Below are 27,769 nucleotides of genomic sequence, written 5' to 3'. Positions count from 1 at the left end.
TTCTTTATTGTATTACTGCTGTTTCTATACATTTTCCATTTTGGTAAAAAAAAGTCCCTGTCCCTCTGGTAGTCTGAACAAATAGTCAGTGAAGAAACAGATTGTGTTGACAACAATTGTTCTTGTTGATATATTCCAAATCATTCGTCACACTTGGCCCAGTGTGCAGCAAAAATACTAATACCGGTAGTACGGTAGCATGCAATTTCAAAAATAGCCTTCTTGTGGCCTGACTTAAAGGGGTCAAGATTTGTAAGGAAATGCTTACGGTATTAAAGACCTCCTTGGTACACACACAAAGAAAGATTAAAAATTACTAGGTTTACTGACTTTATACTGGATTGTGTGTCTTTTAAGTAAACAAAGACAAACATTGTACACAGATTGCAACGCTGGGATTATTGGAAGAAGGTGGGTGGTCTGTAAATCGGTCTAATCTCTGTCTGATTAGCATTAAACCATAGATCCCTGCACGCACACTCCCTTTTGACAATCCACTTGAGCACAACTAAATGAGTTGGCCAATCAGAAAACTGACTCAAGCCACACCCGACTGCTTAACCAATCATGTGCTAATGGCTGGTTTCTCCTACATTCATTCATCAAAACCAAAGCCACTTTTGAGAGAGACCACAATCACATGTACAGAGAACAAACATTCTTGTTTAAAAGGTTCTTGTTTGTTGCGTAAAAGATCAAGGAATATTGATTTCATGCAGTATAACCCCTTTAAAGAAAGTGCTACTTGTGCTACTTACCTCAAAGACACAGGCTATACAGAAAATCTGAGATTAAAAAGGCAAAACTATTTAATTGAATTTTATCAACATTTATTTATTTCTAAAGTTTTTACAACAATGTATACAAAAGCATAAAATAATACAAAAGTTTAAAAATCAGCTAAAATATATATACATCTAGGGTAAAATAATCACGTGAACCTAAAAGCTTTACATCACTGAATGACATTTCTATAATCTGTTCTATCTTCTAGAGCTTCATTTCCCAAAGAGCCTTTCTGAAATCTGTATAAGTTTAGGATGAGGTCTCGAATCTCCTCCCGTTTCCCTCGCACCTGTTGCCGTGGAAACCAGCGATCCAATCTCAGTGGGAAGTCAAAGTGTAACACAGGGTCCTGAAAGATACACAAACAGCATTGCAGTTGCCTTTGAGGTCAAAACAGATTCTTACACACATTTTTGTATTTGAAAATCCATCCAGAATAAAGAACGAGTGCAAGTCTACCTGTAAAAAGCTTTCAGCATATTGTAGCAGGTAAAGGCCACAATCACTGCTGTTGTCCTGTAGGGGGACCTTACAGTGGGAACCTACCATGTGGTCAACACTAAAGTCACGATAACAACCTCTCTTTGCCATCCACTCCACCTGAAGGTATCTAAAAAAACAACAACTCCTCAAAATTAATGTAAAATAGATATATTTATAACAATTATGATAATAACACAACATAAATGTAAGATAGTTGGACTGCTATCAGAGTGCAAACACTCACTCGCGCAAGAGTTTGAAGATACGTTCATGAACCGACAACTTCAGGGAATCCATTATGAGAATACATGGTCTGAAAATATAAAGAGTAAAATCATTTTCAACATTAAAAATGTTCTGCCCATTAAATGGCAAAGCCCTTAAATTAAACATTTCAATTAATTTGTTAATATCAAATTTAACACGTTAGCAGTGAAATTTATTTTCTGAAAGGCTGCCTAATAAAAATTATAGTTAGTAGAATGTTTAAAGTTGGACCATGGAAATGAAGTGTTACCTATAAAAGTAACTTTGCAACTACATGTCAACTAACACTCAGAGTATTAGTTGACTGAAAATAACAGCTAATATCTATTATTCTGTAAAAACATCCTGTACGTTTCAAAACTCAAAACTTCCTCGTTAATCCAAAAACAGCTTTTATAGAATCCCAGCTCAGAAAACAACTCATTTTGGATGTTGTCATATTATAACATAACAGTGCGACGAAAGACCGCCTCTGCAGAATCAAATCAATGCTCTTTGGCCCCGCTCACTGGCACGATAATGAGATGAGGAGACGAGAAGAGAGATACAGGATCACTGGATTAAACTAACATCACCTTCCAAAGGATCCTTATGCTAGGGATTTCAATTTTGTGAATGTCTCAGTGCAGTGACTCGCTTTATAATATATGACACTGTCTACACTCTTTTTTACATCATGTTTGAACTGTTAGTTATGATGAAAGCCTTCGTGAGAGTGCAGAAATCGAGCACTGCATTCACTGCGCTCAACAGACAGTCGGTCATTGGCTACAATGCTCATCGCTGCAACCTTTAATGCAACGGGAGTTACAATGCAATCAACACTTTTCACAATGTAGTAAACATTTTCGAGAGAGTTCCACATGTAATACTTATTTCATATGCAAGATGTTAGCCAATCACAGCAGTGGCCATTTACACTGAAGTCTCACAGCAGAAACGCCCCTTCCAACAGAGAGTTCAAATCAGAGGGCTGAAATCAGGGTTGAAAATGGCCTTTTATTTCTAAATTATGATCATTTTTGATGTAAAAATCATACTAACATTATAAGTGCACCTCAGGAAACATTATATATATAAAAAAAAAATGCAATTCATGACCCCTTTAAAAACACACACATACCTTTTACACACGGTGTGTCTTTTGCAGGTATTTTCTGTACAGTTCTACAGAAAGAGAAGCACAAGATTCTGCTGTTGCCGTACATGTGCACATTATCTATCCATATTCCATTATACCAAATCAAATGTAATCCAATGCAGATTTCTGACAGTTATTAACATTTATTTTGACTTACGAGAGGATGAGACGTGCTTGACTTTATACGACTGTCATCTAGATTAAGAACAAAAGTTTGTCTAGAATCATGAAATAATTCTTAAACTAGTAAGCATGAGTAGCTTAGTAGTAAAGCATTAAAATCAAATTTGTACCTGTAGTTTTGTCCTCATCACTGTTGGATCTATTCTCTCCATGTATCTCACCCTCAGACTCACCCAAACCTTCACTTCCATCCCTCTTCACATACTGCGGCTCTTCTAAGCCGGGGAAACAAATCACCACGAGGTACCAGTGAGCTCTAGAACAAACACCAGACTTGATATAAAATACTTTTAAAAACAATATGATTTACGCAGGTACATTCAAGGCAGACACATTAAATCTCACAAGTTGCATCATACGCATACAGTCCAGTGAGTGAAAAAAAAGTCCATAATATATGTCCATATGAACACAAACTAATGAACAGAAACTGATTTAAAGTACAAAAATATAAATAAAAACACTGCCCCACAAAAGTAAATATGGCTTAAGTATCCAAACATTGTATTTGTATAGCTAGTACTCACTCTTGATTTACAGGCACAAACAGGAAGTCTTTGTCAAAGATGTCTACATGACGGGTCCATGTCCTCACACGCTGATGCCTTCTGACCTGAGCTCTGATGGCACATATCCATCATAAAAATATATTAATCTATTGTTGTGTAACAAAAACTTTTTGTAACAATAAGTAAGAGAGCTATATATATATATATATGAACTTTGTGTGTGCTCTGTGACAAATACTCACGGTGTGCTTGTACTGTCCTCATTAGCATTGTCTCTGCGTGTGAGCTGCTTATAGAAAAAACTGCTGAAAACATGAGATCTGTGTACAGATGCCCGCGGGGCCTTTTGCACCATAAGATACCTGAAACACACATAAAATACAACATCAGTCTGCGTGTTTGTAGCCGATATTCAAGAGAGTATTGGTTGACACTCTTGGTAGCAAGTTAATAAGACATCTTCAGGGTTATTTTGAATTCAGATTTAAGCACCTAAAAATGTAATGCTAAAAAAAAAAGCAAATGGTTGATTGTTTTCCACATCATTAAGACGGCATGTGTAGGATTTGAGCAGAACCAGATGCCAACTGGACCAAATTTTATGCTTATAGTCAAAACTCACAGTTCTTAACCCCTTTCCTCCCAGAATAACTGTGAAGGATTGGATCTAATTCAACTCCTCTCACTGAAATATTGTGTCTTAGTCTTACTTGAGGTAGAAGTCGATGATGACATCATTAAGAAACTCGCCGCTGTCTAAACATTCCAGGTCCTCTGTCGTCACGGTAATGGCTCCTTTTGAGGGTGGAGGAGGGAACAGAATCAATCTAAACAGGGAGGAATAGTGGTAAATTAGGACTGAGGTACAGAGAATATGTATAAATATAGGGTTATAATTTTATTTTATTCAAAGCAGAGTATTTTTACTCTTTTAACTGTATTTTGGTCAAATAAACTCAGCCTTGGTAAGCACATAATAACAAAAATAATACAAACTTACAGACTCTTTTGAATGAGAGAGAGTAAACCCCCCTTAAACATTGTTTCAACAAGTTTTCACCTGCGTGCCGGGACAGAGTGTCGGTACGGTGTCCATTCTGCCCCAATTGTAGGTGCCAAGGAAACACTGTATGAACCCTGAGCTTTTCTATGGCACAGAGTGTAGACTGGCTCCAACTGAACATCAGAATCCTGACACTGGAGAGACACATTCAATCAATGAAATGGCTATATAAAATGGAAAACATTTTATATAGCCTCCTATAATCAATCATTCTTTCTAAGCTACCCACATCAAGCAAAGCTGGAAAACAGATCATCCAAAAACCACGATGGTAACAAAATAACTAACATTAAAAGTGAACTTCAGGGAAGAACTGGCAAACAAGAAGAAAAAAAGCAAACATGCAACATAGATACATAGATACAATATTTTGTCTGAACCTTCACAGCAGATACAGCTGCATGTGCAGTGCTGGTTTGCGCATCAATTTTGGGCGTCAGCAGCTGGAGCAGGAGGGTTTCCTGGGAGCTCTGCAGCAGTTTCAGGCTGTCCGGCTGTGTGAGGGGGGACAAGAGTTCCGAGCCGTTCTGCTTCAAACCCACCAAGTCCATTAAAGAGGCCAAGAGCGCACTCACAATACCAGTAAGAGGTTCAGCCAAACACAGCAACACACATGTACTGCCTTCAGCTGTACACACACAGGAAAACATATGTAAAAGGAGAGAGGATAAAAGAAAGTACTGTCATTATTTAAAAAAAAAGAATACTACAGTAATCTATAAACAAATCAGTAATCTCACCTGGACGTGTGCCTGACTCGATGACAGACAGGTCATTGTGTAGTTGGTGTGCCTGAGCATCAGACAGCCAAAAGAGGAGCAGAGAAGGGGGTGGGACCTCATCATCCTTAACCAGGCCACACCCCCTCAATGTAGGCCCCTCCCACACACTGTATTTGCACACACTAGCGGTTGATATAGAAATTTTCACTGAAGAATCTGAGTAAACAAGAAAAAAAAAACAGACAGATGTTTACAAAAATCTATAAGGTATCTCTTGCATATATCTTACCTTGATCTATATCTAATCTATATTATAATATAAAACCTAGGAAAATCTAAAATAGAAAACAGTAAATGCTTAAAAATAAGTAATTTACACTTCACCAGATTATTTCTAATCATTTTTGTTTAAAACATGTTTACCTTTCAACGAAACGGTGATCTTGTCTGTAGTAATCTGAAAAACAGTATATTCAAAATCAACGATACTCTAAGATAGACACAGATTCAAAAACCTTCCTCATACACTTCCTGTTATATATCTTATAACTTTCATCAAAATGATTCAGACATATTTGATCACTCCAACCCATCACATCAACATATCGTTCTCACCATCATACTCTCACTGGATGTGACATTAACTCCACCCATGTGAAGGGAAGACAGCTGTAGCTCCATCACAGCAAAACTCTGACAATGAAAGCATACAAACACACATAAGTACCAGTGACCAGTTGCAAAACACCCCTTATGTTGAGCTAGATGGTTTGCTATATATAGATGAGCTATATATTTAGTAAACTAACTATTTTCTTTTAGTCCAGTATTTAGATTATCATACAAACCTGGGCATCCATCTCTGTGGTTTGTAAGTTACACTCAGGTGTGTTTTTCTGCTCATAAACTATTGCTGATTCATCTACTTTATTCATGAATTTTGCACACTCCGGGGGTTGGGTGTTTAAAGCAGAGGCTTCCTCCTCTTCTCTTTCCTCTTCCTCCTCATCCTCTTCACTGGAGAGAACAACTAAGTGAGGTAATGATAGAATTATTGTTTTTAAATAATAAACATACAAAGTTTAGAAGTAAAACATGAGGTGGACAACTTTAGAAAAAAAAAATTGTTATTGTCATTATTAACAAAAATATTGTTATTGTTAATGTCATTTATCAATTACATACACTACTGTTCAAAAGTTTGGCGTGGATTTGATAATCAAAAATGTTTTTTAAAGTCTCTTATGCTCACCAAGGGAGCATTTATTTGATCAAAAATACAGTGAAAACAGTAACATTGTGAAATATAATTACAATTTAAAATAAGTGTTTTCTGTAATGGTAAGCTGAATTTTTGGCAGCCATCACACCAGTCTTCAGTGTCACATGATCCTTCAGAAATCCTTCTAATATGCTTATTTGGTGCTCAAGAAACATTTCTTATTATAATAAATGTTGGAAACAGTTGTGCTGCTTAATATTTTTGTGGGAACTGTGATAGATTTTTTTTTTGATGAATAGAAAATTCAAAAGGAAGTTTGATGAAAGTTTTTTACTGCCACTTTTGATCTAATTAATCCTCACTGGATATATGAACTAATTTCTTTCAAAGAAATAAAATCATACTGACATAAACTTTTGAATGGCAGAGTAAGTCATGACGCATGGCAAGTTATTTGCTTTAAAATGTTTTATTACAACATATGTAGCTAAACATCTTTTTTTTTTACGTTTATTACTATGTACGGTTATTAGGGGTGTGAGTGACAATACACTTACCGTATGTCACGATTCAATACAAATCACGATACTGAACAATATTTTGAGCCAAAATAAAGAAGAGTTTATTTATTTATTTATTATTATTACTTCTACGACATATGGTAAAAAGTTAACAAAAAATCAACTGTTGTTTAAAATGCTAAATTTTGTATGTACTTGGGGTAGTGGACTTGAATAGACTTGAACTTGGTCCTGGTCCCCATTACACAGGGCAGGGCAATGGTGACACCAGAAGAAAAAAAAAGCAGAAAATGCAGAATTATGTTAGAAACATATGCTTACACTATATAAATAATGTAGGCCCTTTTTCACTGGTAAAATCAGACATTTGGCATTATTAGGACCCACAAATATTCCCCCATTGCATTATTATACATTATATTAAACATTAGCTATATATAGTAGTTTAATGTAGTGCTTTCACTCAAACTCCGTAAACTTTCATTTTTTTTCTCAAGCAGTACACTCATGCTTTCACTGCAGGCATCGAACACAGCACTCCTGGTGCTCATGGAGCAATGTCCTGTCTCTCACTTTATTAATGCACTTACATGGTAAGAATAATCCATCTAAAACACTTTGAATCATCATACTACTACAACTAAATGCGATACGGTGATTAAAATGATGTTTGCACTTTGAGGAGCCGCTCCAACACGATGCAATCAATCAAAGTTCTAATGGAAAAGAGTGTCAAATCAAAATTGTCTCCATTTAAATGGTAAATGGACTGCATTTATATAGCGCTTTCACAGACCCAATGGCCACCAAAGCGCTTTACATTTGCCTCACATTCACCCATTCACACACTCATTCATACACCGACATTCATTTACTCACCCTCATGTTGTTCGCAAGCGTCACACATTTGAACGTCCGTGTTTACTACAGTAAGTGCATTGTAAATCTGTTTATCATATAAAGCCATCATGTCTCTTCATAAGACATGGATTTGGATTAGACAGCTCAATTGATATTTTTACGATGCCTTTTTTGGATCTTTTAAGTTTTAGAGGAACGGACTTTAAATGAAGGAAGAGGAATCTCTCAGGTTTCTTAAATATCTTCATTTGTGTTTGGAAGATAAACGAAAATCTTATAGGTTTGAAACGACATGATGACAGAATTTACATTTTTGGGTGAATTATGGCCTACCTTATAAATAGAGTAAGCAGAGTCTTGGGTAAAACTATATTGTGATCACCGATTTATATCGTCACATTTTTATATAGATTTAACGATATATCGTTCCACCTCTAATTGGTACATGTTAATGAAAATGATTGCTGAATATTCGGCACTAATCACTTACTAGGTTCAGATGGGTCGAGCTTAAAGGATTCTATGATGAAGCTCCGCCCCTCTGTACTCCCAGAGGCGGGGTCTGAGTTGGGACCCTGTTCACCTGAGAAGCTATCCATACGACATCTTTTGACTGGGATTTGCCCCTCAGCCCCGACCAAGAGGCGTAACACACTTCCTCTCATCCCTTCCACTTCCTGCACCACATCTCCATTCTTGCGCAAGTGATTTTCCTCATCTCCTGCAGAATCCTTTGGGGGCTCTTGTGTTTCTCTCATTTCTTGCTTATTGGGTAGATGCTGTAAAATCGAAGGCAGAATCAAAAAGGATGATCTACAATAAAATGGTAAAGTTTCTAAGTGAATCCTAAACAGATTTTATTCTTATAATTTTCTTTGCTAAACCTAATAATTGCGATTAATCTCATGATTACTAATTATGAGATAAGATAGTGCAATTAATTTATTTTTTAAAACATAATTTGTTATTTATATGGAAACCACCATAATTATTTTTTTCCAGGATTCTTTGATGAATAGAAACCTCTTGTAACATTATAAATGTCTTTACTGTCACTTTTCATCAATTTATTGCATCCTTGCTTAAAGTATTCATTTCTTTCTGTAAAAAAAAAACCCCGACTGACCCCAAACTTTTGAATGCCAGTGCAGGTTAAATGTTTCAACATCTTTTGCCAAGGTGTACAGGTCTTACCTCACTATCTGATATTTCTTCTCTCAGGCTACCCTGCATTTCTAATGGTGACGAGGGACTGCATACAATTTCAAATTCAGAGGAAAGCACATCCTCATGCTGTGGAGATCCTTCAAGAAGTGATGCTTCATTCTCTTTAAAAGTAAATGGTTTGTTCGGTTTAGCAAACAGTTCACTAATCTGAACAGCCTGTGGCGAGTCGCTTTCTCTGGGTGAACAAGATTTACTTGATACTTGAGATGAATCTGGGAGTTTCAGTGATGAGTTCAGTTGTTTGGATTGCAGATTTTTGATGTCCTTGTGTAGACATGATTCATTTTCAGTGGATGACTCAGTCGGATTAGGTGATGGTGAAGTGGCATTTGGTTTAGTAGAGTCTGTTCCTCCTCTTTTTGTTAAACTGGATCTCCTCTTTTCTTTCAGTGTGGCTGTTGAGGTGTGATCACTCCGTCTTTTGCTCTCTGATTGGTCTGTCTTTTTGCAAGTCTGCCCACTACATTTTAGTCTCTGTCCGAGCTCTGTCTGAAGAACATCTTCTAAGACAACTTTAACCTGACGCCTGTGGGAAATGAATAAATAATAAACAATCAACAATCAAATTGATATTGCTCAAACATACACACACATATACATATACATAAGTAAATAACAAATAATAAAACAAATGACTGCCAAATAAAGATCACAAAATATTTTAAATTATAAATCATAAATTATATTTGCCTCAACAAAATACAGCATAAAAACACTGTAGCTCCTTAACTACAAGTCAGACAGTTTAAACATTAGCCATTTTAACGTATTAAGCAGTGTGCACATGGAATGAAATGGGTCAACATGCACAGATGGTGTACAAATGATAAGAAAAAACATCAGTAGGAGAGTGTAGATGTGCACCATATCATGCAAAACAGGATTTCCCTCTGCTCATTTGAAACAAGAGTCTGATATATACTATATTCTAACATTTCTCCCTCCCCAGATGGTTTAATGAAACTAAGCATCAAAAACAGCAAACAATTATGTGCTCAACAACACAACAGCAATTTAGTACTTTTTGTATTTTTCAAAACTCTATCCAGCAAGCCTATTTTAAGGATCAGAGAGAGGGTGGAAAATTACTAAAAAATTACTTGATTAAAATTATAAGTGGACATCAGGGAAAATAATACAAATGTTTTCATAGGAATTTGTTAATGCCAGATAAGAGAAACCACTTCAGTTCTAGCAGTACAGTTTTACTGTAACCCCCCAACAAAAACTGGCTTCAAACAATATGTTGAAGTATGCAAAATGCACTCAATGCATCACTTCCTCTGCCAGGAAACAGCTGTTGGATAATCAAGAATGTTAAAAATTCTGTTTTCTGTTTAAAAAATGTAATTCTTGTCAAAATACATGCAAGAGTCTTTCACACAAAATATCACACATGCAATTGACACTCATCAAGTCATTCTTTTGTCATTTGTGTGGTTCAAAACGATTTCAGATAATGCAATGTAAAAAATACATACAACATAACTAAACGTTTACAGTGAGTGACGAAGAACGGGCTTCGCCTTCAGGTTCTGAAGGTTAATGTGGAAAGCACGTTACCTTTGGATTTCCTGCCATACTGTATGTTCTTTAATGCTGTTTTTTAGTGATTTGGGATCTGACTGGGAGGATGTACCATTTGAGGCCAGCTGTGTCCAGTGGATCTAACAGTACAAAAAAACAAAACAAAGCCAATCAGAAACTGCCACACATTAGGAGATATCAGGTTGAATTTATTGAGCTTGGCAACCATATAGTTATGCTAATAAACTATATAACTTGGTGACCATGCATAATTCATTGAACACTTGTGTGTTTTATCATATTGCTATAGTTTCTGATTTATAAAAGCAATAACACACAAAAGAACAATAGTTATTTGACTAAATGTGCAAGATAAATATTATTTGCTTCTATGTATTCAGTCAATGCTGCTGCTTATACATCAATTTTGTTAACCTTACATAAGTTACATAGATTTTCTTACATAATTATGAGACAATTATATATATATATATATATATATATATATATATATATATATATATATATATATATATATATATATATATATATATATATATTAAGATATGTTGTGAGTAGAGAAGGAAGACAAAAGTAATGGTTTTAAAAGAGTGTCAACTGTTTAAGAATGTAAGGGGACGTGTATGTACACAGAGAGAGTGGCCCAATTCTCAATAATAAAATGTAAAAGATATATATATATATACACATGTCATACACCTGGTGAAAAACTCAGATATATTATATTTTGTGTTTCCTCTCTCTCTCTGATGTTTCAAAGCTAATAAACAAATGCTGTGAGAAGCAACTTGGGAATAATTATTTCTTTCTGCAGTCAGGGTCAGTTAGGCCGGGGAGAGTTTAGGAAGTCAGATAAGATGTTTCCAATTAAAAATATTTACGCACGTCAGGTGGGCATGCATATTATGGGATGTCGATAATATTATGGGATGTCAAGAACTGAAAAATGTACTTATATGTATGATAAAAGGAAGAATAAGAGGCCTAATGATAATCTGCTCATTTTTTTATCCAATCAATTTGAAAGTCTTTGTTCAATGATACATTAATATGTATGATCTTACTGAATAAATACTCTGTTTTGCTCGGAGCTCACTTTGTAGGTCTCTCAGATATGTTTCGGTAGTAAGAGAAACATATTACGCGATTTCAGATAAATACATTTTATTTAACTTTTACCATTGAGTTGCCTGACTTTAATTTTATTGGTGAATTTCCACCACAAATGTCCATAATGTCTTAGTGGTTCAAATGTAGTTCTTTACTAGAACTTGGAAAAGAACTGTCAACAAATACACAAACACATATAATGCATCACTTCCTGTCCATCTGATTTACCTTGGAGTGGCTCTTTTTCAGATCTTTAAACATCTCCGTATCTACACACTCATCCTCAGCTGCGGAAACTCTCCTGGTGATCTTAAGGGGACTTTCAGTCTGAGACGCATGAAGAGATGGGTTAAACTTTTGATGCAGAGTAAAATAATAAAATGATAAAGACAACAAATTAAGTAAATATGGAAATTATAATAACAAATAGGTTAAAAAAAGATTTCTCTAATTAAATAGTTCATAATGAAATATTGAAAGTATTGTATCTAACAGAAGAAGATTTTGAAGATCTGAGTATAAAGAAATAAGGACCCAAAAGTAGTAAGACGTTTGCACAATGAAAGGAGATGTAAAAGAGAGGAAACAGAAGAAGAGACACCATTTGGAAATAATCAAACATATCAGGCCAGCGCATATAGCAGAACATATATAAATGATTAAAGAAATCAATAACATGTAAAAGTATAATAATGCAACAAGGAATGTAACAATGATAATTAAATGAATACATAGCTATTAATGACACAAGATTAATAAGATTCATAAAAAGGAATAAGTAATAAAAGTTTTGCATACACTAACTTTGTTTTAAGGTGTCCTTGTTACAGTGTAATAATACATTAAGTAATGAGTAATGTTAATTAACAGCATGTACTTACTATAAGGTTAGGATTAGGTTAGGGTTAGTTGCATGTAATTACACATAATTTACTGTTATTACTACAATAAGTACATGTAACTTATGTAACAAGGACACTGTAAAATAACGTGTTACCGAATGATTTAGGTGAAAGCACTGAAACACTGTAAACACCTCAATCCTCAATGTTGTTGAAGTCATGGACATACCTGACAGTTGTCACGTCTGATCCCAGGTGAGAGAGTCAGAGCTCTCCTCCGGTCCAGAGTTAAATGACAGGAATCAGAAAGAGGGCTGTTGCGGGTTTTTTCATGTGGCATTCTGCAAACAGATGTTTCAAGGCCTCTTTGAGATCACAGATAAAGCAGTGAGAAGACGAACAATCAGGACAGGATAAGAACCTTAATATACTACTTTGTAGATTGTTTTCCTCAATTGTAAGTCGCTCTAGAGATAAAAGCGTCTGCTAAATGAATACATTTAAATGTAACGTTACCGCTGCAACCAGTCCTAGAAGAGCTAAATCAGATTATTTTATCATTAGATGACTTTAACTAATATACCGAGTCAAGAATCTGCACATTGTAACTATTCACATCGGTCAGTGCAGTAAAACAGTCAGCAATTTACACTGATGCACATTAAAAGTGATCTTAACTGGCCTGTAGCTAAATACAATGCCCTATTATACCTTCATCTGGTTTCAGTGTTTATATATCGCACCTACTTTTTAAGTCCAGTAGTCAGTTTAAGCTGTAGAGCATGGCTAATGAAGATAATTCAGTTGCTGAGCAGAAATGAGCACATGAATATTAGGATTAGATTCCTCGATTAAAAACTTCCGCCACTCACAGGAAGTCGGGTTCTCTTCTTCTCTTCTCCCCACAAGGTATTGTGCGCCATCTAGCGCCATGGACGAAATGTTGAGTTAAATATAAACTAAAGCTCCTGTTTTCACTGAGGTTGAATCATAGACTGTACGAAATTACAAAGTATGGACAAAACAAAAGTATTCGGACACTCAAACAATATGTCTTTGTTGAGCATTTATAAAAAATAAACCAAAAACATTGATCTTATAGGGAGCTGGTTCTCTCTAAACGCTTTCTCTATTCTCTCTCTTCAAAAGCTTTTATTATGTTGGAACATGGCAGTGGGGATTTGGTCCCATTCAGACATAAGATCACCAGTGTGTTCAGGCACTGACGGAGTCTCACAGTCAGCAATCCAATTCATCCTATAGGTGTTCAAATGGGGTTCAGGTCTAGACTTTGTTCAGGTTTACATTATCACACCAGGGTCAGTAGAACATTTGTCTATGCACAGGGACATTGTCATGCTGGAGCAGAAAACAACCGTCCTCAATCTGATTATAATATAATATAACTAATATAATACATGTATAATTTAATGCAAATCTAATTTGCTTTAGTTTTTTGCTAATATTAATTTTTATAGTTTACATTGTGTGACACAAAATCCTTTCCCTGTCAATATTGCTCAACATGACCATGAGTATTTATCTAAATAACACTTACAATTACACATCTAAATAACAATACATATATTTTCAACTTTCATGTTGTTTAAAATAAATCCTTTGATTACGGAGATCATCTCTAACCCTGTTGAGGAATTATGTCATTGTGATGCCATAATTTAAATACAGAAGTGTGTTTATCTTATCAAAGAATAGAGGTTCATAGAGTGGACAAGATAGAAGAAATGTTTATTACAAAAAAAATGTTGAGTGGTTTAGGAAGAACACGAGCAAACAATAATTGGAGTTTCACAATTGTATTAGTTGTTTTTATCATAACAAACATGAAATTATCTTATAAATATCCTCAAAGTTAATTTTAGTTACAGTGATACGTGTTCATTCAGTTTGTTAGTGAGTATAAATACAAAAGCTGCAGGTAAACATCAGATCTGAACCGCCCCTGAGGCAGAGGTTGATGAACAGACCTTCATAAACTACAGCTGAAGGGGAAAAGAAAAAGAGAAAGAGCTAGGAAACAGAGCCAGTGTTGGCAACTGAGAATAAAGGTCACGTAGAGCAAAACTGGTCTGATATCAGATCTTTGTCACAATCTGCCTTCTGCTTCTGTAAAGTCTCTGTTGAAAAGACCGGCTTAGATGCCATTGTTGGAATACCAGCATGCAAAACACAACATATGCTGGTGTCCAGCGAGGCAGTTTTTTCCAGATTTGCCTCTGCGTGACCTTTAACCTCAGGAACCACATGTCTGTATAGCTGTCCCTGTAGGTGCAGATGACCCAACAGCACCCTCAGACTCTGGAGCTGCCATTAATGCACTGTCTGACGCATTGCTCTTCTTTTTCCCTGGAAACACACAAACAAGTCCGGCAACTTCAGTGACTTTCGAAAACACCCTCTGTACAATGTGGATGAACTATTACACACTGATGTACTTTGTCTCATTCAGATAAGGCTATTGAGTAATAAAACACTGAGATGCACTTTCACTCTATATACTTTCTAAGTAGAGTGCAACACGTGTGTTCCAGAAGTAAGAACTTCATTCATTTTCTCAATAAGGAAATAGATTTTGAATGATAACTTAAAACCTTAAAAGACATACCAACTGTGACTGTGAGCTACGAGGTTGTTAATCCATGGTTCTGCTGAAGCAGTCAGTTTATTCATAAAATAATCGTGTTTAACAATGGAATTGCTGGTGAAAAATTACATTACCCATGATGATGCTGTACAGAAAACTAAACCAATCAGAGTGGAAAAAAGCAACACGCTCCAAAATAGATGTTTAGCTCCGCCCACATCCATTAAGCGCTGTGAATGACGTAATCGTTTTTAATTCGATTATGCTGTTCGCAATGCTTTATGGGATTGTAATTCTTGTTAAGTACACAGTCTTGTACATTTCTCTTTTTGTCCGATTTTCAAAAACATTTTTGCTTTAAATCAGAGTTTATAGTATTGTGATTCACCTTGTAGCTGATTGGCTTGGTTCATCGTTTATTTATATAAAAAAAGAAGAAAAAAACGTTTTTTAAACTTTCAGAACCAGCGCCACTGAAAAGGGGGGCGGTAACTGTTGCATTCTACATGAGTTTGATAACTTGTTGTTCCTGTGAATTGACTTTACTTTACATAAAAATATATATATATTTATTTATAATGTAAACTCACCTTTAGCCAGGCTACATGGTGTGAGCACAGGTTGTTCTGTTTGCTCTCCCTCTTTAAGGGAAGCCCTGATCTTGCGTACCACATAGACGCTGGCTGTAAAGGAAATGTTGCAAGTCATCATACAAATACACAAAACACAAATCACAACACTGCTACACTGTGTACTCATATAAAGCAAAATTCCATATTACCATAGGCCTATACAATTGTATGTACACGAAACCATGTCAAGAAATGTAATACTTTTTTGTTAATGTTTGTTAATAATATATATATATATATATTATTTAATAATATTAACTATATAATAGGCTTTTATATCGTAAACAGGAAATAAATGTTAAAGGCGTATAAAGAACTAATAAGTCTTACCTTTTATCAGAAGTCATACCATGGTGTAGATAGAATGTAACGGAGGCTACAGTTTCCACTGTATTCCGTTTCCTACACAGCAATTTGGCTTGAAACACAAGCCTTTACAGGTTATGGTCGGATGATACTGTTGTCTTTCCGGGAGTGCCCTGCCGAGTATGTTCGCCAGCTGATGTTATGAAAATGTGTTACGTATGGTTACTGTTGCATTTATCATCAATTTTACAACGCACTCTTCACTGATTGGCTCCCTCGTCACTTACGAGTCGTTGTTCACCAATCGCTGTTAAATGCGCTTAGATGATATAATACAACACAGCCAATCAGGAAAGCAGAACAGCGAAATAACAGCTCTCCTTTTGCTTATAGTTTATTGAACACTTTAGATTATATTTAAATACACTTTTAGAATCAACTTTTTGGATTCTTATTTCATAAAGCTAGATATAGAGCGATAAATATAGTCTATTTCTGACGAGAATATAATGTTTATACTTCTGTTCTGTCCACACGGTGTCAGTATTGTTTAAATTTAGATTTCGTAAGACAAAGTTACACAAACAAGACTCAAACTTTTAAGCTTATATCACTGGTTTATATTGAGGAGCTTTTATAACGCTCTTATCATGGGAAGCATGTCTTACTCCACAGGGCTTTCTCATTAATCATCCTGATTTAAGTGCTGAGATTCAATATCTAGAACTCACAGTTAATTAGCTGATTAACTAAAGTTAGAGTGCTAACTCATTATACAAGGCAAAAGACACAAACACGAGATAAATGTTATTAGATTTGTATTAAAAATTTGTTGAATATGTAAACAATACAAAAATATAGCATACATTTTCATAAATATGATAGTAAAACATGCTCAAATTTTCTCAAAGTATATAATGTCTGAAATATTCAGATGAATGAAAAGGCAGTCTTTAATTCCATTATTTACAACAAAATATATTACTTTCAGGTGGTAAGCTTTCCCACATTAATACAGTACAAACAAATGTTATGATACTACCCATCATTAAAGGCAAAGGAAGACGTTCTATCAACCATTTTCTTTTCTGTTTTGCAATAATCGTAATACATTTTAAAATGTCAACAAAAGCTGCAACATAAACACTGAATGAAACTCTTTAAAGGCACACACATACACACTTCATTTCTAAACACTTTCCAAGGGTCCCCTGTCTTTTAAGATCATGTTCGGACTGTAAAAGATGACATTGTTGTCCTCATCATCAGAATCGGAGTGTGTATCAAGGTCATGTGTGTATCTTACATTCGTGGCATGGTACTCTCCAATCTTTGTGCTGTCACACAGTCGAGACTGGATCGCCATCTGTGGAAAACAAATGCGTTACGTGAATGAGAGATTGAAAACAAACCGCACAAATGTGTCTGGTATGCATTGCTGCTTATGCTGCCTAGTAACCATAATGATACAGGAAGGGACTGTCTGACTGACATATAAGAAGACCAATCACCGCCATCCATGGCTGAGACCAGTGAGTGTGAACTATACCTTTATTCCTGTTGAACTCAGTTGACTCCAGGTGTCCTTACTGAAGACGAGAGCATTTGCAAGTCCATGCAATGGTGCACTGAGCACGTGCAGTAATGTCAGAGAAAACACAGGGTCCTCTGGGTAAGCAGCATTATGAAGTCTGCAGAAATACACATGCAGATCATGCACACAAGATGCATCCACAACTATAGGGTATGTGACCAGCTAACATGTGGGACACTTCATTTCAGAAAATATGGAAATCCATATAAATACAGATCACATTCATGAGGTTCAGTATGTAAAATGTGGGAAAAAAACAGCACAGTTACCGATTTATGAGGGGGAAGATGGAGACGAGCAGATAGACAGAGGGATACCACTTCAACGGTCTGATCTCTTCAGCTAGAGAGATCTGAAGGAAGAAGTAATGATGCATTACTGATGTATAAACCAGTGGATGGCAGGACTGTAATACATGCACTAATACACACGCTAACCTTCCTCCTCTCTCTTTCAGGATTAAAGGTGCCTAACCAGGACCGCATCTGAAATAAAGAAAGTAACTTTAAACATGCATTTAATAATGTGGTGTGTGTACTGTACAATGCTGAATGTCCAACCATAAGAGCTGTGCAGAGGACACGGGTTTCTGCACGTACATGAGCAGGTATAGCCTGATTTATTGCGTCAGTGTCTGGAAGAATCTGCCAGACGTGCAAAACGTTCACTTTCAGCCTTACCGTGGCACGTCAGCATTACAGAGAACAGGGAGTGCTTTTCTCAAGATGAATTTGAATTACACACCTAAGTTGGACCTAAAATTGCCATGCAATCAAATTTTGGAAGTAGTGGGACAATTTTTTAGCTGATGTTTGTGAGTCACATTCACTCACCCTCTCGTTGGCCACACAGATGATTCGAGCATAACAGCAGATCATGAGGATAATCAGACTAAACAGAGGGACGTACCATCTGCAAAAAACAAACAAAGAAATACTTTACACCTCAAACAAGACAATACACAAACAAACAAGACAATACACAAACAGAGGCCTCAAAAAGTATCAGGACACTTACGTTCCCTAGATAGTGCGCTTGTGCTATCCTTCTTTACATTATACATTACATTATATATTATTATATTACATTATATATTATGTATATATTACATTATATACATAATATATAATGTAATAATTACATAATATAGTACATTTAAAATATGATTTCATATATATATTTATAATTTGTCTAAAGTTTCAAATAAATCCCTAAAAACTCAAATCAATAATTTTTATAATATAATAATTATCTTTACATTTGTAAAAGAAAAAAAGTAAAATCAATCATTTTAAATGCTACAACTGAATTTACGCATCACAACATTTTAAAATACTTTAAAGGAGCTGTATGTAGGATTGTGGCCAAAATTGGTACTGCAATCACTTTCAAATTACTGTAGAGCGGTGTATCCCCTCCCCCTCCCCCCTGACTCGAGGTTGCCAGATAGGCTGCAGGATCCAGCAGGAATATAGGCTGCCACAAGGAGCTTTCAACTAGAGCAGAGCTGGCAACCCGGATGCCGAAACACTACTGACTTCGTGATTGGTAGATAGGTGGAGGGTGGGGCTTCAGGCCAAAACACAAGATGACAACATCAACATCAGTTGAGGGCTGCAACTTCACTTTTTAAATGACAATATTGTGGCCGTACTACTGTTGTCAGTGATATAAGTATTTGAAATGGACATGATTTCTTAATGTCTAGAGACACATCAGGGCCATTTTATGATTAATTGAAATGCATTTCTTACATACAGCTCCTTTAACAGTATGAAAAATGAATATTATTTTTCAGATTTGCTAAAGTTTTAACATTTAACATTATTAATAAGTTTTATTTTTAAAGATTACTTTTTAAGTGATTGTTGGATGATGGAAAAGGTCATGTAAATATATGGAAAATTAGAATGAACAATTAAATATTCAATATCGACCAATATGGATAAATTAAATATTGGCTAGTAACCAACAGAAACAATATCTTGTGCATCCATATAAATATATATATATATAGTTATGTAATGCAAAAACATTCATGCATTTTAGGTGTCTAAATATATCTGTGGCCAGTGTTTACCAGTGTGTTCAATAGCACAGCAATAAACTTTACATAATTAGAGTGAAAAATATTCTAAGCAGCTCCAGCATGCACAAAAACCTGTCAGAATGAGAACGGAAATTCCTTAGATTCAAATAGCATGATGAGCTGCGTGAACCTCTGAAATGTGATGAAACTCATAACATAGTTACATAACTCCAACCCAGATTCATCCCCAGAAACAACACGCATTTTATTTCATACACGTTGAACATTACAAACTTACATGCCAAACCTCCACCCAACATGATTATCTGTAATCCAACTGCAGGAAAAGAATGAGACAGAAAGGACTGATGACTACTGTAATGATACAACTGCAATTAAGAATATATATAAAAATGAAAGGTCATATACCACCAGGCTCCAGCAGGACCGTAGTATCCAGCCATCAGTGGGAGGGTGGACATGAGCAGAGGAACCCCCCACGCCACCACATGGTACGGTCTGAGAAGCACATGCAGATGTTAGGAATACTTATATATATATATATATTACACACAACTAAATTTGTTTTTTTTTTTGTGTGTATTGTATATATTGACTCACATCTCATAATGTTCAGTTCTGATTTCTCTCACCAGGTTCAGGTAGAGATTGAAAGTAATAAGACACACCCACACCAGTGCAGCCCAGTCTAAAACAAAGTCAAAACTATAACAACAACAGCAATTTATCATGATATCAGTCTACAAAGGATGTCATCTTTCTATTTTGATGCAATGCAGTTTCTAGAGTTACTTCATATCCACACTTGTCTGGAATAAATTCACATTTTATTCACAAATATCATACTGTACATGTTTTTTGTGGTGTGAATTTTGGGGCTTAAATGTCTACTGCTAGTTACATCAATGACTAAATTAAATAATCTTATTATACCATGTCCGAATTAATGATCCGTTACTTTACATTAAAGGGATAGTTCAGTCATAAGACTTTCGTTCATTTCGGAAAACAAATTAAGATCATTTTGAGCTTTCTGTCCCTCCATTGACAGCTGCGCAACTACCACTTTGACGCTTCAAAAAGTTCATAAAGAGATAGTAAAACTAACCCATATGAATTGAATCCAAATTTCTTTATATGATGAACAGACTGAATTTAGGCATGTAGTAGAAGGAAATCCAAGGCACTCTTCTTAGGAATTAATAAAAAGCCTTTATTTAACTGGCTATTTCATAGTAGAAAATTTAAAAAACATGGGGGAAAAAACAACCCACGCGTAGCGGCACAAACAGCCTTCTTCAGGGTGAATTTAGGCTTTTATTCACATTCACACAACATTCATCAACTCACACATCAGTTGTGGTAAACAGAAGCTCAAGCATGTGGTGACGTGGTGAGGTTCATTCTGTATGTTACGCAGCACGTTTGAGCTTCTACAAGAACCAATGAAGTTCATTCTCGTGTGTTACGCATCACGTTTGAGCTTCTACAAGAACCAATGAAGTTCATTCTCGTGTGTTACGCATCACGTTTGAGCTTCTACAAGAACCAATGAAGTTCATTCTCGTGTTACGCATCACGTTTGAGCTTCTACAAGAACCAATGAAGTTCATTCTCGTGTGTTACGCATCACGTTTGAGCTTCCGCAAGAACCAATGAAGTTCATTCTCATGTTACGCAACACATTTGAGCTTCTTCAAGAACCAATGAGGTTCATTCTCGTGTGTTACGCATTACGTTTGAGCTTCCGCAAGAATCAATGAGCTTCATTCTCGTGTTACGCAGCACGTTTGAGCTTCCGCAAGACATTTGTTATCGCGCACCAAGCAGGTTCAGTTGAGCTTCTGTTTATGTTCGCTGATCGTGGTTTGTGAATAAAAGCCTAAATTCAATCTGTTCATCATATAAAGTGATCGAGTCTCTTCAGAAAATTTGGGCTACAATGCTTAATTCATATGGATTAGTTTTACGATCACTATGAACTTTTTGAAGCATCAAAGTGGTAGTTTCGTAGCTGTCTGTGGAGAGTACAGAAAGCTCTCAAATTTCATTAAAAATATATATATTTTTTTCAGAAGATGAATGAAAGAGGGGGAGTAATTAATGCCTTACCCATTTTTTGGTGAACTGACCCTTTAATATGACAGTACACATATAAACAAACATCTTTTAATCAGTTGCACAATTTACCAAAATATGTGAGCCACCACGCTTGAAAATTACACAGAGAACCCTCTGGATGAGACTCTCCCTGCAGGTGAGAGGAAAAGAAAAGAAAAGGCGCAATGAAATAAAGTTATTAAAGAGGGATAAAAAAAAACTGTTTTCAACATACATTAGTTTGAATAATTACTCTCTGCCTTCATATGCATCTCTCTCTCAAACATACACACAAATGAATCAACACAACATACCATAACATATGCAACACTGTCAAAAAATGCAGCTACTGTCAGACTGACTACCATTTTCTGGAAAAAAAAGGAAAGAAGAGAGATTATAACATACAGATAAAAAGAGATCCGCTATTTAAAATAATTCATATTAATCAACAACATGACAGAATATGACAATTACTAAAACTTTAGCGGATTTTAAATTATGTTGGGTAATAACACTACAATTCAAAAGTTTGGAGTTGTTTATGTTTTTGAACGAACTCTTCAAACAGACTGCACTTTTCAATTTAAAATAGCAGTTTACAGTAACACTTTATTTTGATGGTCCCTTGTGAACATTCTGTGTTGACTATAAGTAACTTTGCAACTACAGGTCAACTAACTCTCATTAGAATATTAGTAGACTTAATCTCATTAGTAGACTGTCTGCTTAATATCTGCTAACTCTTTATTGTGATGGTCCTCCAACAGACATTCTACTGACTATAAGTAACTTTGACACATGTCAACTTATTCTAACCCTAACCCAACTAGTCTACTAATACTCTTTTTTTAGTCTACTAATACTCTACTAACTCTCTAATGAGAGTTAGCAGACATGTAGGTGCAATGTTACTTATAGTCAACAGAATGTGTTAAAGGGACCATCAAAATAAAGTGAAACCCGGTTTACTATTTTAATACATTTTAAAAAGATGTATATTCCTGTGATGGCAAAACTAAATTTACTCTAATAATTCCAATATTCTGATTTGTTGCACAAGAAACATTTTATTATTATTATCATCAACGTTGAAAATAGTTGTGCTGCTTTTTTTGTAGCAAAACATCTTTACTGTCACTTTTGCAAAATATAATGCATCCTTGCTGAATAGTATTAATTTGAAGAAGAAAATAAATAAATAAAAAAGATCTTACTGCCACCAAACATTTGAACAGTAGTGTATGTATCTTGGCAATTCAAATCAAACACACACTGTACCTGAGCCAAAGAGTTATATCTGCGCAGCAGCCATATCACAAAGAGCATGAAAAAGCTACAGATAGGAAATTTTAAGTTAATTAAGAATGCTCAATAATCACTTTAAAACAAAGAAGCTCTGTGCAATATAAATCAACTCACCATGCCACTAATGAAAATGTCCCTGTGGCTCTTTTCACTTTAAGAATCACATCCTGAGGATTAAAATACATACATAAATATAATGAAAAATAAAATGACAACCAGGAAGGAAAAGTTCTATGACATTAAAGGGATAGGCCTAGTTCACCCAAAAATGTAATTTATCTCATCATTTACTCACCTTTGTGTTGTCTTAAACCTGTTTGAGTTTATTGAATGTTTGTAACCAAACAGTTGTGGGGCACCATTGACTTTCATAGATTTTTTTTTCCATACTATTGGAAGTCAATGGTGCCCCACAACCATGTGGTTAATAAAAACATTCCTCCAAATATCTTATTTTGCGTTCAGCAGAAGAAAGTAATTCATAAAGGTTTGGAACAACTTGAGGGGGAGTAAGTTAAATGTTGACAGAATTTTCATTTTTGGGTGGAGTATCCCTTTAATTCCATGAAGTCTTTTTCTTATGAAGTTTCATTTTAAATAGACGTCTTGATTCCCTTATATTTCTTTACATTTTGAACACTATACAGTTCTTTCAGACACTTTGTAACCATTCACCAAAGAAATGTAAACCATTTTCCTGCTCGTGTGTTGGGTGGTTTGTCCCATCACAGCTCAAGTAATTTATTTACAAATGAACTTACCTCACCATGAGCCATCTTATATTTCCACAAGAATGTTTAACTAAAATTAAATGATTATCAATCACCATACTTTCTTACTTTCACGTCTAGGAGTAAACTACTAGTAAAAATCACCATGCCTGGAAAGGATGATGTCATGTTGTGATTAGCATGAGGGCTAACAAGTTAGCATTACATTAATTTTTAAAACAAGATTACACTTACACATTGATAGTCGTCGGGCGCTGCGTTAAAGAAAGTACAGCGGGAGCTGCTAGTGTTGTTAAGCTGAACTGTATGCTCATCTCCCATAATTATTCTTCCTTTTTACTAACTAATATTTTGATGTGGACAACGCACATGATGAGACCACCACATTCCCATTGACACGTAAGGCGTGCACACTGGGACAAACAACACCAGGATATACGAAACGCGATTAAGTTTTTCCTTCGCAAAAAGTTTGCCAGTGTACGTAGTTTTCATATAAACATTATATTTTCTACAGACTTAGCTGTTGTTTTTACAGTGAGGTCATGTTATTGATTAATTAATTTTATTTGAATTAAAATAAACGGATAAGACTTTTCAGCGTATTGATAGATAGGTTATTTGATTGTTTATTCATTTTGTGGAATAGTGTGTCTTATGTTTTCATAACATGGTACTATGAAACATTTAGTAGAGTGAAAGCAAGGTGATTTTGATTCATCCAAGCCAAATAACATAGTGTGGCAGTTCACTTTGTCAACATGTTTGTTTAGGTTTAGGTCCAAAAAAGAAGAATCTTTGGTATCTTTGGACAATAAGTCATTGTGCAATAAAAACTTCAGTTGTTTACATTTAAATATATTATAAAATAAATTACTTCCATTATTCAAATTATTGTATTTTAGCAACATCATGTGAATTTTGATCACTTATACACACATTTAAATTTGGTCAGTCCAATCGAGCCGTATACCTTCCACAGATTTGTAGGTCCTACAGGCCCTCAAAATATATGTGTGTAGGCCTATTTACTTTTGCAAAAAAATACAAATATGAACATAAATAATCTTTGTATGTAAAATAAATAATCTGATTATTTAATTATTATATAAACCTGATTATTATAATCTGGTCTCACTTAATGTATACTCGCATACACAGAAATTGAAATGGTAAAATGGGAATTTCATTTTATTAGATTAAATGAGAACTGTCATTATCCCATCAGTCTCAGAAATGAAAGTTATTTAAATTATAGACTTTTGTAAGAACTAAGGAATGAGGAGTGTACATGGTGCAGGATGTGTGTGTGCCTGTTAATTATGGATTATTTTTGAGCATGAATGAATAATAAACAACCACAGATATTCAAATTACAAAAGTTTATTTTGTTATAAAAAACCAATTCAATACAAAACACAGAAAATGTTTTTATCATACTGGCATTTAGGCACAATTTAACCCAGAATCTCATGGAACTCATCATGACACACACAAGCAGTGGTTTTCAGAGTTGTCCACGTCATTGATTCACAGATAGTTTCAGGCCATTAACAGGAAACGTTCCCAGGAGTTTTCTACAGAGTTTCTGCTTCATCTATAGGAATTTTCACATAAACAAACTATCATACATTTTGTTCTTAAAGTCATGAAAAAGTCATCAGTCCTCTGGAACACACAGTAACATCATAGGACAACAACTTTAAAGAAGAATTAAAAAATAAAAGCTTTCAATTATACATAATCCATAAATAGATTTAAATATCAAGGTAATGGCAGCCAGCCATTTGAACGGAGATTTTGTTTTGTTTTTGTAAAAAAGGGAAAGTGCCTGTGCAAATATAACGTCATAAGACAGGAAGCAGCCCTTACAATTTGTCAGTGATCAACACCAATACTACTACAAAACCCAGTTCCCCCTCTCGCTTTGCCTTGCATTTTAACTTTTGACAGTTTAACATCTGTTCGGTCAGTCCCTTTTGTCTCTTCCACAAAGGCAGAATAGATCATATTAGATCAGAATTGTTCATCATATTCAAAGACATGGATCCTTCATGATGCATTTCACTGTCCCCAGCCAGCAATGCCAATCTCCTGCTTGTATCGGTTGGTCAGGTTGTTGGCTTGGCTTGTAAGTTTGGACAGCACCCCATGCAAGCCCTTCAGATGATACTGCAGGAGCTGCTCCAGGTCCGTGTCGCTGTCCGGTTCTGTGTGCACTGGCTCCGGCGCAGGAGAGTCTTTTTTGCGCCTCTGCTCCTCTGCGCGCAAGACACCCCATTCGATGTTGTTCCGGATGGACTTGAGCTGGCTGTAATAGCTGTACATGTCGTCCTCAGCATCCCGCAGATAGCTACCCATAACATTGGTTAGCTTCTGCTCCTCGTTCTGTTGGTCCAGCGGCACATCTCTCAGCAGGCTTGGCACCATGACCGTCTGGTCCATGTTGTTGACGGCGCCGATGAAGCGGTTCATTGCCGTGAAGAGAGCGTTCTTCTGGCTGAGGGGTTCGGACATCTGCATTTTGGTGGATTATGAGGGTTAATTCGAGAGTAGTTTACTCTGTATGTTTCTCTCTGGTGTGTTTAGCTTTCTTCTGAACATCTGCATTCTATATGCCTTATATACCAGACATTTTCAGCTCCTGGGCGTGACCGAAACCTGTTGATCTGGTCTGGGATGTCAGGTCAGACACAACCAGATTCCAACAGCAAGACAGAAACCTCCGCACGGCCCATAGATACACAGGGAGCGGCACAAAAGTGCATGGATCAATTTGTTGCATAATTATTTAAGCTTCATACAAACTTAATAAAAACTAAATTCTGCTGTGAGGGCATGTGAAATGTTGTTGCACCAAACTGGACTTTGATTTTCAAGATTTAGCCTACAAATGACGCAAATAGCCTAATGTTAATTTCTAGTTCTAGGCTATAAATGAACGGTCATAACAACATTAATAAGGGTTAAAATATCCCTTTTTGAGCAAGTTAACTAGGCCTACTATGTCCCTTGATAACAAAATCTAATCTTTAGAATTCTTTTCTGATTAGTAACATTTTGAGGCCAAAAGTTGCATGCTTAAGTTATGAATAGGCCTAATGTTTGAAGTCATCATTATCATGCCACATAAGCAAAAATGAATGAACCCAGCAGGAAGGAAAAATCACAAATAAGATATGAGATTATATCTCAGTTGTGTCTTAGATGGCAATGAGATCCAATAGAGAGAAAGAAACTTTTGCTTTAATCTGCTTACAGTTTTCTCCTAAAGAAGAGTCTTCTGTAGAGTATTAGAAGAGTTCTCAACAATGTCTCAAACTGCCAAGATTTAGCCATAACTGATGTGCAGTCTCAACATTAGAAGATTTTGGTATAAACTATTTCTCAACAGATTTTCACGTTCCAACACGTCATCATCATTTTATAGCTCCATTCTTTTTTCAGGTGTCTCTATATTCATTTATCCAAATGAACATCTGAGACAAAGCTGATCCTGATGGAACATATTAATGTCTCCTGAGCTAAGAAAGACCAACCGTATAATGATTTTCTCTGGGGGAAAAAAAACAACCTATTCATAAACTGATTGGTCTGCAAGGTTGATTTATTTGTCAAGCTATTGAAACATTACATTTCATTAATACTTTATAAGTTGACAAGATGTCTTATCTGTGTCCTTAAAATGGGTTTTGGGGGCATGTTTCTGCTTTCCACTTTATGGACTTATGTAAAATGCTCTGAAACTGTCCCTTCTGGCCTGTAAAATTAATCTGAATGCCCAGAAGGGATTTGGTTTGTTGTCCAATTCAACAAATTAACACAAGAGGATTATTCAGGTGTAAACAAAACGATTAGAATGCTAATCTATTATTTATGTTATAGTAAAAAAAGGTTTCTTTTTTCACATTTCTTTTTTGTAAGAAATCACAAGGTCTTATTTCTATATTTGGCTTTC

General features: G+C 35.5%; 3 protein-coding genes and 1 long non-coding RNA gene across 6 annotated transcripts; all 4 read right to left on the bottom strand.

The window, feature by feature from the left end:
* Positions 1 to 903: 903 nt before the first annotated feature.
* Positions 904 to 13,368, bottom strand: senp7 (SUMO specific peptidase 7). 3 transcript variants are annotated; one of them, XM_056260692.1, is made up of 21 exons: positions 13,233 to 13,368; positions 12,715 to 12,870; positions 11,872 to 11,970; positions 10,549 to 10,652; positions 8,953 to 9,511; positions 8,249 to 8,537; positions 6,003 to 6,184; positions 5,770 to 5,847; positions 5,578 to 5,611; positions 5,173 to 5,370; positions 4,813 to 5,060; positions 4,430 to 4,566; positions 4,080 to 4,196; positions 3,612 to 3,731; positions 3,388 to 3,480; positions 2,971 to 3,116; positions 2,835 to 2,872; positions 2,660 to 2,703; positions 1,514 to 1,582; positions 1,246 to 1,396; positions 904 to 1,135 (listed from the first exon to the last, which is right to left on the bottom strand). In XM_056260692.1, the coding sequence occupies exons 2-21, from the start codon at positions 12,823 to 12,825 to the stop codon at positions 956 to 958; spliced, it is 2,997 nt and encodes a 998-aa protein (XP_056116667.1). In that variant the 5' UTR covers positions 12,826 to 12,870; positions 13,233 to 13,368; the 3' UTR covers positions 904 to 955. The 3 variants fall into 3 exon arrangements, with proteins under 3 accessions (XP_056116667.1, XP_056116666.1, XP_056116668.1); XM_056260691.1 differs by having other exon boundaries at positions 12,715 to 12,826; XM_056260693.1 differs by having other exon boundaries at positions 4,430 to 4,560; positions 12,715 to 12,826.
* Positions 13,369 to 14,286: 918 nt separating this feature from the next.
* LOC130094449 (uncharacterized) lies at positions 14,287 to 16,187 on the bottom strand. Its single transcript, XR_008807976.1, has 3 exons — positions 16,053 to 16,187; positions 15,681 to 15,773; positions 14,287 to 14,852 (listed from the first exon to the last, which is right to left on the bottom strand). It is a non-coding gene; the product is annotated as an uncharacterized LOC130094449 (long non-coding RNA).
* Positions 16,188 to 16,833: 646 nt separating this feature from the next.
* On the bottom strand, positions 16,834 to 24,211 carry si:dkey-100n23.5 (cyclic AMP receptor-like protein A). Its single transcript, XM_056260723.1, has 13 exons — positions 24,046 to 24,211; positions 23,195 to 23,247; positions 23,054 to 23,108; positions 22,087 to 22,143; positions 21,863 to 21,923; positions 20,273 to 20,360; positions 20,081 to 20,170; positions 19,950 to 19,988; positions 18,456 to 18,534; positions 18,060 to 18,107; positions 17,892 to 17,974; positions 17,578 to 17,719; positions 16,834 to 17,394 (listed from the first exon to the last, which is right to left on the bottom strand). Exons 1-13 carry the CDS (start codon positions 24,130 to 24,132, stop codon positions 17,218 to 17,220), a joined length of 1,059 nt encoding a protein of 352 aa, XP_056116698.1. The 5' UTR covers positions 24,133 to 24,211; the 3' UTR covers positions 16,834 to 17,217.
* Positions 24,212 to 25,239: 1,028 nt separating this feature from the next.
* mid1ip1a (MID1 interacting protein 1a) lies at positions 25,240 to 26,433 on the bottom strand. The gene has a single exon (XM_056260740.1). It carries the CDS (start codon positions 26,332 to 26,334, stop codon positions 25,876 to 25,878), a length of 459 nt encoding a protein of 152 aa, XP_056116715.1. The 5' UTR covers positions 26,335 to 26,433; the 3' UTR covers positions 25,240 to 25,875.
* Between the last annotated feature and the right edge of the window lie 1,336 nt (positions 26,434 to 27,769).

This window comes from Rhinichthys klamathensis, unplaced genomic scaffold, assembly GCF_029890125.1.
Source record: "Rhinichthys klamathensis goyatoka isolate OS25496 unplaced genomic scaffold, OSU_Roscu_1.1 h1tg000177l_1, whole genome shotgun sequence".
Classification (NCBI taxonomy): Eukaryota; Metazoa; Chordata; class Actinopteri; order Cypriniformes; family Leuciscidae; genus Rhinichthys; species Rhinichthys klamathensis.
This window is presented reverse-complemented; position numbering and strand designations above follow the sequence as displayed.

Excerpts from the sequence above, each read along its gene's own strand:
- senp7 (XM_056260692.1), bottom strand. The coding sequence starts at position 12,825 with ATGCCACATGAAAAAACCCGCAACAGCCCTCTTTCTGATTCCTGTCAT. Across the intron at positions 9,512-10,548 it reads GTATGGCAGGAAATCCAAAG|GCGTCAGGTTAAAGTTGTCT; the intron begins GTAACGTGCTTT and ends CATTTCCCACAG. Across the intron at positions 2,704-2,834 it reads CAAGCACGTCTCATCCTCTC|AACTGTACAGAAAATACCTG; the intron begins GTAAGTCAAAAT and ends CTCTTTCTGTAG.
- si:dkey-100n23.5 (XM_056260723.1), bottom strand. The coding sequence starts at position 24,132 with ATGGGAGATGAGCATACAGTTCAGCTTAACAACACTAGCAGCTCCCGC. Across the intron at positions 21,924-22,086 it reads ACAGTGTTGCATATGTTATG|GGAGAGTCTCATCCAGAGGG; the intron begins GTATGTTGTGTT and ends TCTCACCTGCAG. Across the intron at positions 20,171-20,272 it reads AGAACTGAACATTATGAGAT|ACCGTACCATGTGGTGGCGT; the intron begins GTGAGTCAATAT and ends TGTGCTTCTCAG.
- mid1ip1a (XM_056260740.1), bottom strand. The coding sequence starts at position 26,334 with ATGCAGATGTCCGAACCCCTCAGCCAGAAGAACGCTCTCTTCACGGCA.